General features: G+C 37.9%; 1 protein-coding gene across 4 annotated transcripts in view; it reads left to right on the top strand.

Moving 5' to 3' along the window:
- The first annotated feature begins 438 nt into the window (after positions 1-438).
- The window catches only part of rap1gds1 (RAP1, GTP-GDP dissociation stimulator 1), a 73921-nt gene continuing 59068 nt past the window's right edge, over positions 439-15291 (top strand). Inside the window, exons 1-3 of one of the 4 annotated variants that reach the window (XM_079810712.1) lie at positions 439-799; positions 9168-9278; positions 13224-13346. In XM_079810712.1, the coding sequence (XP_079666838.1) occupies positions 796-799; positions 9168-9278; positions 13224-13346 (238 nt within the window). In that variant the 5' untranslated portion in view covers positions 439-795. The remainder of the gene's footprint in view (positions 800-9167; positions 9279-13223; positions 13347-15291) is intronic. The other 3 variants (XM_079810715.1, XM_079810714.1, XM_079810713.1) reach the window with 3 other exon arrangements.

Here is a 15291-nt window from a genome sequence, read left to right on the forward strand (position 1 = left end):
TGAGTTTATCTTAATAGCAGATATGTTACACATAAAGGAAGGCTACTTAAAACAGCATTTAATTGAATAATTTTGAATACATTTTAGTAGTTTCTAATGTAATTGCTAACTATATTGAAATTATATACAAAAACTGGGACGCATGAAATGCCAATAAACAGTGTTAAAATCGAAATATAACATTTACTGGCCACACTATGACGTAATTACGCCAGGACGTAAACGAATCTCTGATTTATTTATTTTTTGTAACCGGTAATTTGAAACGAATCGTTCGAAAGAGCCGATTCGCGTAAACGAGTCGAACTTCCCATTGCATATTTGAGTTGGCGGCGTGGCTTGTTTTGATCGTCAACCTAGTCTACCAATCAGCGTGTAGACAAGAACCTTCTGTACAGATCCCAAACCAATCAGCTGAGTGGAAGGCGGGGCGTCGCCGCGCTCGCCTGCTGTGCAGTCAGAGAATCAGACAGCTTGCTCGCTAGAAGGAAGTGCAACAGAAGTGGCACTGGCTTTATTTTGATGCACATGAGCTTTCATCTCTTCGGATAAAATTACGTAATTCCCGACATCAGCACAGAGGGGTTTAGCCCGGCTGTATGCATCTCCCCGGTACATCTGGAGCTGTAGAGGCTGTTTTCACCGGAGCAGCGTGGGTTAAGGTGGGCCTTGCCCGGATATCTGTCTGACAAGCGAACCAAAACCGATCCGGTACCCGCCTCAAGATAACCAGCATAGTTAGTCCTCCAGAGACAACACTCGGAGACCGTTTGGACTATAACACACACTAGCCAAATGGGTAAGTAAGACGAGACATGAAGATTTGCAGATATCTGGTAAAGAATATGAACTCTTGATCAGTATTACACATTTACAAATGCATTACACATGATAAAGTGTATGAGTAGCTCATGCAGTAACTGATGTTTCGAGCCCATGTTCAAGGCGTCACATTATGTGATTTGGACACATGCAGAAACTCATCCTTCAGGGAGGCTGTGATGTAACGTTTCCAGGGAATATTCACAAATGCACAACAGGACAACACATGCTCATCATCCAGCATCCTTCATTTTTGGGCTAATTATATTCATCTGTCTTGGTGAGATGATCACTGCCTGAAAACAGCTTATGAGAGGGGTATTTAAATCTGCTGGGAATCTGTGTTCATCCCTGCTGCCAGGAAATGAAGTTCATATTTCTTAGACATCCCCAGTGCATCCCGGTGTTGTGTGATTGACAGCCCGTGATGTAATACTTGACACAAATATGTGAACTAGATAAATAGCCCTCGCCTGGCTGCGCTCCTCAGTGCATGTTCAAATTATTAGAATGAATATGTACAATCTGGATCATGCAATAGCAAGATGGTGAGTCTGCAGAGGTCACATATAAGCAGACATACGCTGAATATTGTGCTCAAGGGATGGGCTGCGGTGTGTGTTGTTGGGACAGTGATTCCCAATCTTTTTTTTGTCTTATGTACTCCAACAGTAAGGCAGATCAGAAATGTGAACTAATATTATACTTAATCATTTTTGTCATTAATAGTATTATAGAAAGAAGAATCCACATTGTTTGTGGAAAACAGACACACAGCACACAGCAGATAGGGATTAAACACGATACACACATTATTTTATTTCCTTAAAATTCTGTCATTTATTCACCCTCCTGTCGTTCTAAATCTGAATTTCTTCTGCAGAACAAAATAATAAGATATTTCGAAGAATGCTGGTTTTGGTGACCATTGACTTCTATTTCATGGACAACAACAAAACACTGAGACATTTGTCAAAATATCGTTTTATTTTTTAAAAGCCATACAGGTTTGGAACGAATGAGATGAAGTAAATAATGACTGAATTTTCCTGTTCTCTTTAAAGTTGATATGAAACGAAAGTTGCAACTTTCTTATTACTATATTATGATATTTCTGTGGGTGAAAATCTTTTCAATCTTTTATTTTCCTTACCGATTTGCAAAGTAAAAACAAAAAGTATAAAATGCATGGCTGAATCATTCGCAATAATACCAGTAACATGCATTAAGAAAGTAAATAGGATACATTTTCATTTAGTTAACATGAACTAAGAATTAACAATACTTCTACAGCATTTATTAATCTTACTTAAAGGGAAAGTTCACCCACAAATGATAATTATCCCCTATTTTACTCACCCTAAAGCCATCCTAGGTGTAGATGACATTCTTCTTTCAGACGAATACAAAATCTGAATTTCTTCTGCAGAATAAAATAATAAGATATTTCGAAGAATGCTGGTTTTGGTGACCATTGACTTCTATTTCATGGACAACAACAAAACACTGAGACATTTGTCAAAATAGCTTTTTATTTTTTAAAAGCCATACAGGTTTGGAACCAATGAGAGTGAGTAAACGATGACTGAATTTTCTCTTTAAAGTTGATATGAAATGAAAGTTTATTACTCTATTATGATGTTTCTGTGAGTGAAAAGTCTTCTAAATGTTTTATTTTCGTCACCGATTTGCAAAGTAAAAACAAAAAGTATAAAATGCATGGCTGAATCATTCACAATAATATCAGTAACATGCATTAAGAAAATAAATAGGATCAATTTTGATTTCATGCCGACTTGTATAAATCATGTTCAGTCTGTAAAAAGCAGCCAGAGCTGGACGTATGTGTCTGTTTCTGATGAGTCTTAAAGAAATGTCAAAGCTAAACCAGAGTATCTGCGTGTCTCTTTTTGTTTCAGCTCATTATTCTGAATATCCTGATGGCCATTCCACCTTATTAATATTGAACATTACAGATGAGAAAACCCGTAGTTGTGTAAAGCAAGCAAATCAGATTGAAACTGATGTTAATTTCGTGCAACAGTCTTCAGATTTTTGTTTGTGCCTGACTGAAAATCTGAAAAATACTGCATAATACGACTATTTCTACCCAGTGTGATAGTTATTGCAGTATACACGCTAAAGCACAAGTGTGTGTTTGCTGAATTCAGTAACCTTGACTGCAGTTTCTTACTTTGTATTTAAAGATACTGTAGAACATATGAAAGCTTTTTTGGTAACACTCAACAAGAAGGTTTCATTAGTTAAACATTAGTTACAACTTTAGTTAACTTGAACTAAGAATTAACAATACTTCTACAGCATTTATTAATCTTACTTAAAGGGATAGTTCACCCAAAAATGAAAATCATCCCCTAAATCCATCCTGATCCTAGGTGTATATGACATTCTTTTTTCAGACGAATACACTTGGAGTTATATTAAAAATGTCCTGGCTAATCCAAGCTTTATAATGGCAGTGAATGGCAGCCCAAAATTTGAAGCCCAATAAAGTGTATCCATCCATTATAAAAGTGCTAATTTTTTTAAGGAACTTGGAGCTAGTATTAATCACTAGTAGTTTTGTAGTTGTTATGCTCTATACAGGAGTATGATATAGTTTTTTTGCTGCTGAAAGTTCTGGAGAATTATTTTCTTTTTCCTACACTAAATATGTAGTAGAAGACACTGGTGATTTGATATTAGCTCTGACTCGTTTTCTGTGTTGGCCGTTCTCTACATGATTTGTTGTAGTCTGTTAATGGAACAAAGGCTTCACTTGCTTTAGCCATCCATAGTGACAAGTGTATTCTAGAATCACCATTCACCCTTTAATTGGCTAAACTTTGCTTCTTTTCTGGCCTTGTCATATTAGTTGAGCTTTTCTACCTATTAAAAGAGCTTCAAATCTTGACAGATGTTCCTGTAAATCAAATAGTTGTGCACTGTAGCAACACCAGGGACATGGGTCCAATTCCCAGAGAGTGCATGAAAACTTTGGAATAAAGCATCTGCAAAATGAGTGAATTTTGTTGGAGTCATAGCCTTAAAGGTGCAGTAAGCCATTTCTGAGAAATGCTTTTAAAGGATTAGTCCACTTCAAAATGAACATTTCTCTGATATTTTACTCACCCCCATCTCATCCAAGATGTTCATGTCTTTCTTTCTTCAGTTGAAAATAAATTGTTTTTGTTGAGGAAAACATTATAGGATTTTTCTCCACATAATGCACTTCTATGGCAACCAATGGTTGAAAATGTCAGGAACTTTTCTTTTTTAAGTAGGGCTGAACCGAACATTCAGCCGCTTAAAATGTGATGTGTTCTACTTTCATAGAGAGCGTCGCATGAGAGCGGTTAATCAGGCGCGCCATCATGTGTTTGGATCATTTTCTTCTCTTAACGTTATCATTGCTGTTTTCTCAACATGTCTAAATGTAACGTTTGCTAACATTTTAATTTAAAACCGCGATTTCTCTATTTAAAAATAATACAATTGTGGCAAAACATTAAATTCAAAATAATTGGAAAAATCGAACAGCCCTATTTTGAAGTTAACTAAATAATCCTTTAAAAAAAAATGGATCGGGCTGAGCAGCACAACACACTTGTAGCCAATCAGCAGTAGGGGGTGTGTCCACTCATGCTTTGGGAGGAGAGAGAGAGAGAGAGAGAGAGAGAGAGACAGAGACAGTGAGCAAGAGGGACATTTGAAGAAAGACTGTAGAAGGAGAGATGACTGAGACAGAGTGACTTTACAAAAGAGGAAAGGTCAGAAGAATATCACTAGAAAAATAAAGGTTCTGATCAGGCATGAGCTTTAGGATCTGTGTTAATTTTAGAAAAGCTTTCCAGTGCTGAAGAAAATCTGAAAAAAAAAAAAAGCGAGGTTTGGATGTTTCTGCTCCATACATTAAAACATTGGTTTTGCTATGTTTCACAAAACCAAGATATGCTGTTGTTGTAATGTTTATAACAACAGGACAGTTTTGACTGCCATTGCTTGTATGGAGCTTGTGTGCGTGTGTATATATGATGTATATATATTTTTTGTTTATTGCTTGTCATGGCATTATTTGCTTCGCTTCAACTATGATAATGAGACATCCACTCTTGCATTGTGTGTTGTCCCTTTTGGGGTCGGAGCAATGAAGGGAAGGGTGTGTTTGTTTGGGTTGATTTCAAACATCAGAAATCGCTTACTGAACCTTTAAAGGAACACTCCACTTTTTTTTGAAAGTAGGCTCATTTTACAAGTCCCCTAGAGTTAAATAGTTGAGTTTTACCTTTTTTGAATCCATTCAGCCGATCTTTGTATCTGGCGGTAGCACTTTTAGCATAGCTTAGCATACATCATTGATTCTGATCAGTCCATTAGCATCTCATTCAAAAAATGACCAAAGACACTTTCAATATTTTTCCTATTTAAAACTGGACTCTTCTACAGTTACATCGTGTGCTAAGACCAACTGAAAATGAAAAGTTGCGATTTTCTACACCTATATGGCTAGGAACTACTTTCTTATTCCTGCGTAATAGTCGCGGATCTTCACGGCCGTACCATGGCTGCAGCAGCGCAATGATATTACGCAGTGCCTGAAAGTAGCCCCCAGCTAGGTGACTTTCAATGTGACCGGCACTAAGTTCGTGTAGTTGCAGAGAAAGTTTCAGGCTTGCAGCCGACAAATTGTGTTGTGGATTTACCTGTGTGATTAGCCATGGTTCTGTGTGTTGTAAAGGGCTGTAATAGTAAGTCGAAGGTGTATACTACCATGTTTCACAGAATACCAACGAATCATTGCGCCGCTGCAGCCATGGTACAGCCGCGAAGATCCGTGACTATTACGCAGGAATGAGAAAGTAGTTCCTAGCCATTTAGGTGTAGAAAATCGCAACTTTTCACTTTAAGTGCAAAAGCTCCGACATACAGAGCTGTAAATTTTGGGCGACCCAAGTTTATATCCCAATCTTATTCCCCTTTCTGCTCCCTCAATGCTTACTGTCTGTCCTTTTACTGTCCTAGTGAAGCAGGGCTTGACAATAAGTCTTGTTATGTGTAAACCAAGTAAATTGGTCATTCAACTGTCAGTGAAAAATGTAATTGTGTAATATATTGTGTCCAATGTTCTATCACCGCTTACTTAAATCAGCATATTTGTGATATTTGCCACGTTATATTGATTTTCAGGAATTTTTTCACCTGCATTTTCCCCTCACCTTTTAAATGTTGCTGCATATTTCATGTCAAGTTCTTACATTTGATCAATAAATTCAATTAGAATAATAAGACACCAAAGAGCTGTTACCAATTAAATGAAATCAGTAGCCGCAAAATCTATCTTTGTACTTCTGAAAAATTAAAAAAAATTAAATTCTCTTTCATTTGCCCTTTTGAAAAGTCCGGACAAGCAGACAAGTGTTAAAGTTCCCCTATTATGCTATTTTAAAGGTTCCTAATTTTCTCAAAGAAAATCTTAACTCCAAGTCTTCCAGAGTAGGGATGCACGATATTGGATTTTTGCCGATATTTTTCAACCTTTCTTGTCGATGCCGATATCGATACCGATATATGTTTATTTTTTCCATTTGTTTGGAAAGCACCATTTTGAGCAAAAAAAAAAGTTTTTTTTGCATTCTGGTTTCAGATTTCTGAGGTCTCCTTACTAAAAGGATACTTAAAAATAAATTAATGTTAATAAAGTTCTTTTTTAAAATAACAGTATATTAAAAGCGCTGAAAATAACAAAAATAAAGTCAGCAATTTTTCACCCCAGACAGATGCAGTTGTAACCTAAATATTTTATCTTTGGATTTAATGTTTGTTCACATGAAGTGGGGGTGGCATGGGATCAGTTGATGCTGTATTTAGCTTCAGATAAAAACTCCTTGGATTATTTTTCATCATCCATTTCATAAAATTTTATTACAGATTAATAAACTGTATGTAAAAGTATTTAATTTGCAAGTGTCATGCTTGTGCTTTGACATCATTACTGCTTTATTTATTCAGAAAAAGAAGTAACTTCTATTTATTTGTGTATTCTACTTTTCATTTTATTACTGTAACAACAGTGCCTCCACTAAATAGGCTATATATAAAACATTCTCCCGGTCGGGCACTAGGACCTGGAGGAGCTTCAGCTGCTGTAGAGGCTGCGATTGTGCTTGTTTTGGGCTAGTTTTGTTGTGAAAACCTGGAAATCCTGCGTTGATTCACAAATTCAAGGCAGCATTTAAAAACTGACAATATAAATTACCATACATGCAATGCATTTGCTTGTTTTCACTTGGAGAATGACCACGGCTGACGTGATCTTATCGCTATAGAAGTCCTTGCACACGTGAGTTATTGCAGGCGCATATCAACACGTTATCATATCGGCAAGGCATATCGATATAATTTTTTCATATCGGCCGATGCCGATTTTTATATTTTAAGCGTTTATCGGCCGATAGGCCTTTATCACAGAGGAATTGAATACCGGAAGTGCGCGTCGAAGCAGTGTGCTGATTCTTCCGGTTATGCATGTTTTCAATGTGCTGTGAACACCTAGCTGAACAAACGACCATTAAAATAAGCATCTGGAGGATGATTTAAAAATCCGGACATTTTCCGAGACAGGAGAAGAGATAAACTGATCATTACTGTGTACTGGATTTTCCAAACTCTGTTGAACTTGTCGTTTTTTAATCCGACATAAGCCGAGGGTCGTAAACATACGTGATTATTTCACCACACGGTGTCAGTGCACGTCTAAATAGTGTCCGCGATTAAGTGTGTGTGAGACCTGACGAATTAGATCTGAATGAACATATTGATTTGTATTAATATTTTAGTCATTGTTCTGTCACTTTTCAGTGACAATCATTTCACTGTAGCCTACAGTATATGTAATTCACGCATTTATGCCAAAATTCAGTCACGCTGTTAACGTATTACTGTTTAAGATTAATTAAATGCTTAACATTGTTTACTTTCTTTAAGGCAGTTACCGCGCATTCATTCATCTATTTATTACAAGAAAATGAACCATGGTTTTTATTACAAATAAAATAAAACATGGTTATTGTAGTTTATCATGGTATTTTTTAGTAAAACTAATACAAATGGTAGTCAATCCACGAAAAAAAAACATGGTTACTACATTCTTACTATAATAAAACCATGGTTAACTTTCGTAAGGGTGTTTATCAGTCAAATTAATTAAAAAATTTAACAACAGGGATGAAATATGATTAGTAAGAGAAACACTGTTAATGAGAAGACAATCACTGGACTGCGGCAGGTTAGAAATGTATTTATTATTCAGAATGCACATTTGGATGGGAACACTTCAGCAGGCTGACGATATGAGACACGTAAACATCCGCAGTTTGTAAATGCATAGGCTTACAACACACAAACATACAACTTCATCCCACCATATCAGTCTCACCCATGCTCTCCTCTATTCTTTTAGTGTCAGGAAATGTTCAAATCTGAGGTAAGGATGTCATTATTTAGTATTAGAGCACGGGATCGCTGCAGTTACACCCGCGTTTTGATTGAGTCGCGATGGGACCGGAAGTAGAGGTGCACTGCTTCACTTACCGGAAATAGGAAGTGTGATAAAGGCCTATTCCGATGTCGTGCCGATAATATCGTGCATCCCTATTCCAGAGTCGCAGCCAAAGCCGTTTCGAACGACGCTGTTCGCCAGCTTCTTTGTTTACAAGTAGCACGCAGAACCTCCGCAACTCTGCCGTCATTATGTTAAGCCCGCCCACCGACTCTATACAAGATGTGATTGGCCTGACCAGAGTTTGGTTTTTCCAGCGCGCAAGCCAATGGAGAGTTGCTAGACTACCCTGGCTGCAAATTACATTTGCTGCTGTTCGGGTGTGTCTAGATTTCTAGGCTATTACACATCACCTCACAATCTGAAAACAGTTTGTTGTCTCTCTACACCCCTCCTTTCCGAGAGCCTACTCTGGTCTGATTGGTGGCCATCAGATGGCCCAGTTTGTTGTGATTGGTCAACCGCTTAAAAAGTTTTGTTTCGCCTGTAACTAAACCCATATTACCATATCTGAATTTCAGTTCCAAATTCTTTATTTGTCATGCACTTTGATCTTTAAAACTTTGCTGATCTTTTACATTCACAAACAACAACTATATTACACACTGCATGAAAGGTAATATTTGATGAAGCATAACAGGGGCACTTACATTTTTTTTATTCAATACTTTATCACACCTTGTGAAGTTAGTTAGGCTCCTTGAGAACACTATGCCTTATAAACACAAGTAATTTATCTTTATATAATTTTTTTGCAGTTGTAAACTGGTTATTTCCCTTTCATCAGCAGATAATTTAAGCGAAGCCCTGAAGACGCTGAAGCTCTCATCGGCAGACAGCGCTTCAGACAGCGTGGAGGGCTGCTTGGACTGCCTGCTCAAAGCTTTGGCCCACAATAGTAAGTCTGCATATCTTTTATATAGCTCTTCATTTTTATCATTTCTTACAGCTGAAATAAAGAATTATTGCGAAGTGAAGGAACCTTGACTTAAGCTCAGGGCTCATATATCTTTTATATTCAGATTATCCAAGGATGCAGGATTGAATAAAATCCATTTTGTTTCTAATTTTTCTTTTGCTGTGTCATGTTGCTGTGATTAATGTAGCCAGCGATATAAAAAGTAAAGAAACAGAAAACATTATTCCTGCCAAAAACACAAATTTAGATTGGAAAAGGGTGGGGTTACATTAAATGGTTTACACAACAGTAATAGACCATTTTGAAAAATATAATAATTAAAATAATGGTGTGTCAGTCTCCATGAATGATTGTGCAGAAAATAACAGAAAAGAAGTGGTAAATATGTTTAGACTTTGTGATGAGAATTTATGTCTGTCACAAAGTATAAAAACAGTAGACAGAATCAGCGAAAACAAAGTAGATTATATGGTTCTACCCATGGATGTTTAGTTTACTTGAATGCCTTTCCCCTGGTTTCACAGACAAGGCTTAAGCTAGTCCCAGACTTAAATGCATGTTTGAGCTTCAACTTGCATTGACATACACTATTTTGCCAAAAGTATTGGGACACCCCTCCAAATCATTGAATTCAGGTGTTCCTATCACTTCCATGGCCACAGGTGTATAAAATCAAGCACCTAGGCATACAAACGCTTCTACAAACATTTGTGAAAAAATGGGTCACTCTCAGGAGCTCAGTGAATTCAAGCTTGGTACCGTGATAGGTTGCCACTGTCGTGGAAAAAAGAAACTTTAATAATTATCATGGTGAAGCTGGAATTAAAAAACACAAGCTAAGTGTCTTTAAAAGCTTTTATTCTTGCCAAGAAGGTCAATTCGGACATGCAGGTTGTGCAGTCAGAAAAGACAACAACCAAAACCCCTCACTCGTTCTTTTGTACACTCACTTAAATGGTTGAGGGCCAATAACACGAATAACAAACTCCCTAGTTGGTGTTATCTGCAGCTGTCCCACCTTGAGTGAAAACAAAACTTTTCGAGAACTTGTTCAAGGCTACAGACAACGAACACTAGTTCTATTGAGAAGAGTATCAAAGTTTATCAAACAAAAATGTGTTTACTACAGAAAACTAGAATTCCCATCTTGTATGAGTTTAATATCAAAAACACCTTATATGGTTTGATATAGTTTATTTTCAAAATTTCAATTACACCACCTGTGCAATAAGTCCATTCATGAAATTTCCTCTCTACTAAATATTCCACAGTCAACTGTTAATGGTATTATAACAAAGTGGAAGCATTTGGGAAAAACAGCTACTCAGTCACGTAAAATCACAGAGCAGGGTCAGCGCATGCTGAGGCGCACAGTGCGCAGAAGTCGCCAACTTTCTGCAGAGTCAATAGCTACAGACCTCCAAACTTCATGTGGCCTTCAGATTAGCTCAAGAACAGTGTGTAGAGAGCTTCATGGAATGGGTTTCCATGGCCGAGTAGCTACATCGAAGCCTTACATCACCAAGTGCAATGCAAAGCAAAGCGTTGGATGCAGTGGTGTAAAGCACACCGCCACTGGACTCTAGAGCATTGGAGACGTGTCTTCTCAAGTGACCAATCACGCTTCTCTGTCTGATGGATGAGTCTGGGTTTGGCGGCTGCCAGGAAACCGGTACTTGCCTGACTGCATTGTGCCAAGTGTAAAGTTTAGTGGAGGGGGGATTATGGTGTGGGGGTTGTTTTTCAGGGGTTGGGCTTGGCCCCTTAGTTCCAGTGAAAGGAACTCTTAATGCTTCAGCAAACCAAGACATTTTGGACAATTCCATGGTCCCAACTTTGTGGGAATAGTTTGGGGATGGCCCCTTCCTGTTCCAACATGACTGCGCACCAGTGCACAAAGCAAGGTCCATAAAGACATGGATGAGCGAGTTTGGTGTGGGGGAACTTGACTGGCCTGCACAGAGTCCTGACCTCAACCCGATCGAACACCTTTGGGATGAATTAGAGCGGAGACTGCGAGCCAGGCCTTCTCGTCCAACATCAGTGCCTGACCTCACAAATGCGCTTCTAGTAGAATGGTCAAAAAGTCCCATAAACACACTCCTAAACCTTGTGGAAAGCCTTCCCAGAAGAGTTGAAGCTGTTATAGCTGCAAAAGGTGGACCAACTCCATATTAAACCCTACGGAATAAGAATGTGATTTCATTAAAGTTCATGTGCATATAAAGGCAGACTGCCCAAAACTTTCGGCAATATACTGTATCTTAAAATATGTCAGTGCCATTGTTTTGTCTCAAGATGCACTCCAATAATGATTTTTTTTTTCTATGGCACATTTATAAAATCTACTTAAATGTCCTAATTGAACTAAGGCATTATCCTGGCTCAATCTAAGCACTGTCTGTGAAACCGGGCCTTTAAGTGCTTCAGACAAACTTTGTAAGACAGACTTTATCTTTCAAAGGTTTTCCATTATCCTTGCAAACTTTTTTTTATTTACAATGGCAAGAAAAAGTCACATTTACGTCTACCTCAGCCGTTGTAGCCAGTGTTGGAGAAAATAATATTTTGGGGAAAATAATGTTAATGTTTGTTAATGTTAAATAATACTTGTTTGTTTTTTAATAAAAATAAATTAATAAATTAATTAAAAGGTCTATTTTGGCAAATGTAAAGGCCCTTACCACCAAAGGTGCAAACACAAAAGGAAACGTAAATTCACCCCTGTACAGTAGAGGGCGCAGCTCAAAAAAACCTTTCAGCTGCTGCCATTCTGGATTGCAGAAGAATAAGACACAGGAGATTAAGGTTCAACACTTTCTTCATCGATAAAAACTAAAAAAATTAAACACAAATGTGATTGTAACAAATTCAAGTTAAGGGAAGGAGGAAGCGGGAACTGGTGAACAACGTAAAACTTTAATAATAAAATAAATAAAACTAAAGTAAACTCAAACAAAACACCAATATAAAATTCAGGCCTGGTCCTCTCTCATCCTTTCCTGTCTTCATGCCTCCTTTTTTTCTTCCGGAGCTCCTCCGTTGAACTCGAGATCGGTGTGACACTGGGGTTATGCTGATTAGTGCCACCGGCCTCGCTCCGTTCTCACAGCTCTCGGCCCCGCCCTGCTTGCCACAGGGATGTTTATCTAGTAAAGTAATTTTTGTTTATTGGTATGGTTGAATTGGATCATCGAAGGTCAGCAGCAAAGACATTTGTTAATAAAGTGAGATGCAGGTTTGCCTAAATATTCTCAGTGTGTGTTCCACTGTTTTTATTAATTTTGAGGAATGGTGAATCTGTTTTTGTGCCAGTGAGATGAGTAAATACATGCTCACATTTAGTCTAGAACGGCAATATCCATCATTTACTCAGTCATCGCACACAACTTCTCTGCACATTCTTCCGATTTCTCTCAACATGGGGACAGGAGAGCTGTCAGTCAATAAATGGGAAAATGTTTCTTTTTTGAAAAAGTAATGTGTTACTTGAGACAATACTTGAAAAAAGTAATCTGATTACATAAGTTTTAATGATTTACCCCGATCATTTCTTGCAGCAGTCTTAACTAGATTTCTGCAATCTAATGCCTAGGTATGATAAAGTATTAATGATATGAATATTGCTATAAATGTTTTCAAATGAAAATATACAAAACTGTACTAGATTTACGATGTTAATAACTGTGTTTGAAATCACTGTCTGTGAAAAGGGTCAATAGGTCAACTTAGCGTTTCCATTGCAGAAATGTGAACCTGTCAGACAAAATATCTAAACTAGATGTCGTGTTGCATGTGTGCTATCTCAATGATTCTTCAGTTCCTGCATCACTACTTGTGACTGAATCTTTAACCTTTGTGTTTGCAGGTCAGATCCTCTCATAGTATCATATTATTCACTGATGTTCTTCACTCTGATTTCAGATGTTGAGACTAGTGAAAAGATCCAGGAGATGGGTGTTCTTGCCATGATGCCCGCTCTTCTGTCTGAGCAGAACTCATGTACACCAAAAGTAGCCAACATCATTGCAGAGGTGGCCAAAAATGGTAAGTGCTACTACATCGGCAATTGTTGCTCATCTTGGATTACTGACACCTAGTGGTGTGGATGCAGTGTAGGCTTGCTGTGATGGTCTGTGTTGCTGGTGTTACCGGTATTCAGACACAACACTGGTTACATCACTTGCCCACCGTGGCACTGCCCCCACCGGCGTTTAAAAAAAAAAAAAAGTAATACAATCATTTAGTTCAGTTAGAGAACAGACAGAACAAATAAATACTGAACATACAGCGTGAGTAGAACAAGAGTTGCAGCACAAACTAGCAGCAGGAGTCAGATTTCATTCATCCCAAGAGTTAGGAGCTGACTGAAAAGATGATCGCGGAAGATTTGGTTTCAAAGCGAAATGTAAAAGCACCTATTTAAGCGAGCTTGTCATTGTACTGTTGGGTTTTTCATTAAAAAAATCCCAGATTTTGGCGCTAATTCTAAATCAAAAGTAAAATGTGCACGGCCGCACTGGCATTCATAACGGTGCACGTCTACTGCTACAGACGCAGAGGAGAGTGAGCTTATCAGTTCATGCCTATGGAAGCTTAAAGGGAGAGTTCACCCAAAAATTAAAATTCTGTCATCATTCACTCACCCTCAAGTTGTTCTAAACCTGTATGAGTTTCTTTGTTCTGAAGATAGAGTGAAGAATGTTTGTAACAAAGCAGATAGAGCAACTATTGACTACCATAGTATTTCTTTTCCTACTATGGTAGTCAATAGTTGCTCTATCTGCTTGGTTACAAACATTCTTCTAAATATCTTCTTTTGTGTTCAGCAGAACAAAGAAACTCATACAGGTTTGGAACAACTTGAGGGTGAGTAAATGATGACAGAATTTTCAATTTTGGGTGAACTATCCTTTTAACTCTCATAGGAATTAATTTAAAACACTCAAACTGCTCTGCATCATTATGAATGCCTGAGTGGCCGTGTGCATTTTACTTTTGATTTAGAATTAGCGATCTAAAAGCCCCCGCCGGTGATACTGGTATTACCAGTGTTGTCACACGTCCATTAACCAGTGGGAAACTTTCCTCAGCATCACATCCCTAATGCAGTGTCGTGCAAAAGATTTCAGTTAACAATGGCATTGTAGAAATGCACTAAAAGCAGTTAGACACTTAATACTTGGGGCCCTATCATACACACGCCTCAAGTGTTTTTTGCTAGTTTCAGCCTGACGCAGTTATCATTTTCACGTCCTCGACACATTGTTTAAATAGCAAAGGCATTTGCGCCCATTTGTGCACCCATGGGCGTGCTGGTCTGAAAACAAGGTGTGTTCAGGTGCATTGTTGGCGTGTTGCTATTTTGAGGCAACTGAAATAGACTGCGCCATTAACCAACAAAACCTGGTCTAAAGTCAATGGCACAATATTTTTTTTGTTATTTAAAGAGCGTGTTAGTAATATGCGCTATTAGGCGGGTCCACAGCACGCCAACACTCTGCTTATTACTAGGGGTGGCACGGTTCACAAAACCCACGGTTCGGTTCGTATCACGGTTTTAGGGTCACGGTTTTCGGTTCTGTACGATTCTTGTTGTTGTTGTTTTTTTATCGTCAACACTTCAGAAATTTACTTCAGCATATGATATATATAGCTTAATCATCCACAATTTAGGATACAGTATTAAAAAATTGTTATATCAAGTTGTTTCCTAACTGGCTGTCTACCGAGTCCGACACATTGGCGTAACATTTTTCATGTTCATCATGTCAATTTTGATCAGAACAATGCACTGTGGCTTTAATTCAGCTGACCTGATTAACAAATTTCACCATGAAGTGTTCCGTGTGTTTCACAATCACCATATGAAATCCAGCGCTGTGAAAAAACAAACAAAAAAAAACACGAAAACACAACACTGCCAGAAGTTTTTGCCCAAACTTCAAAGGCATGTTTAAATTATTAAAACTAGAAGCATATCTTAACTTTT

Source organism: Gobio gobio (genome assembly GCF_949357685.1).
Source record: "Gobio gobio genome assembly, chromosome: 2".
Lineage (NCBI taxonomy): Eukaryota > Metazoa > Chordata > Actinopteri > Cypriniformes > Gobionidae > Gobio > Gobio gobio.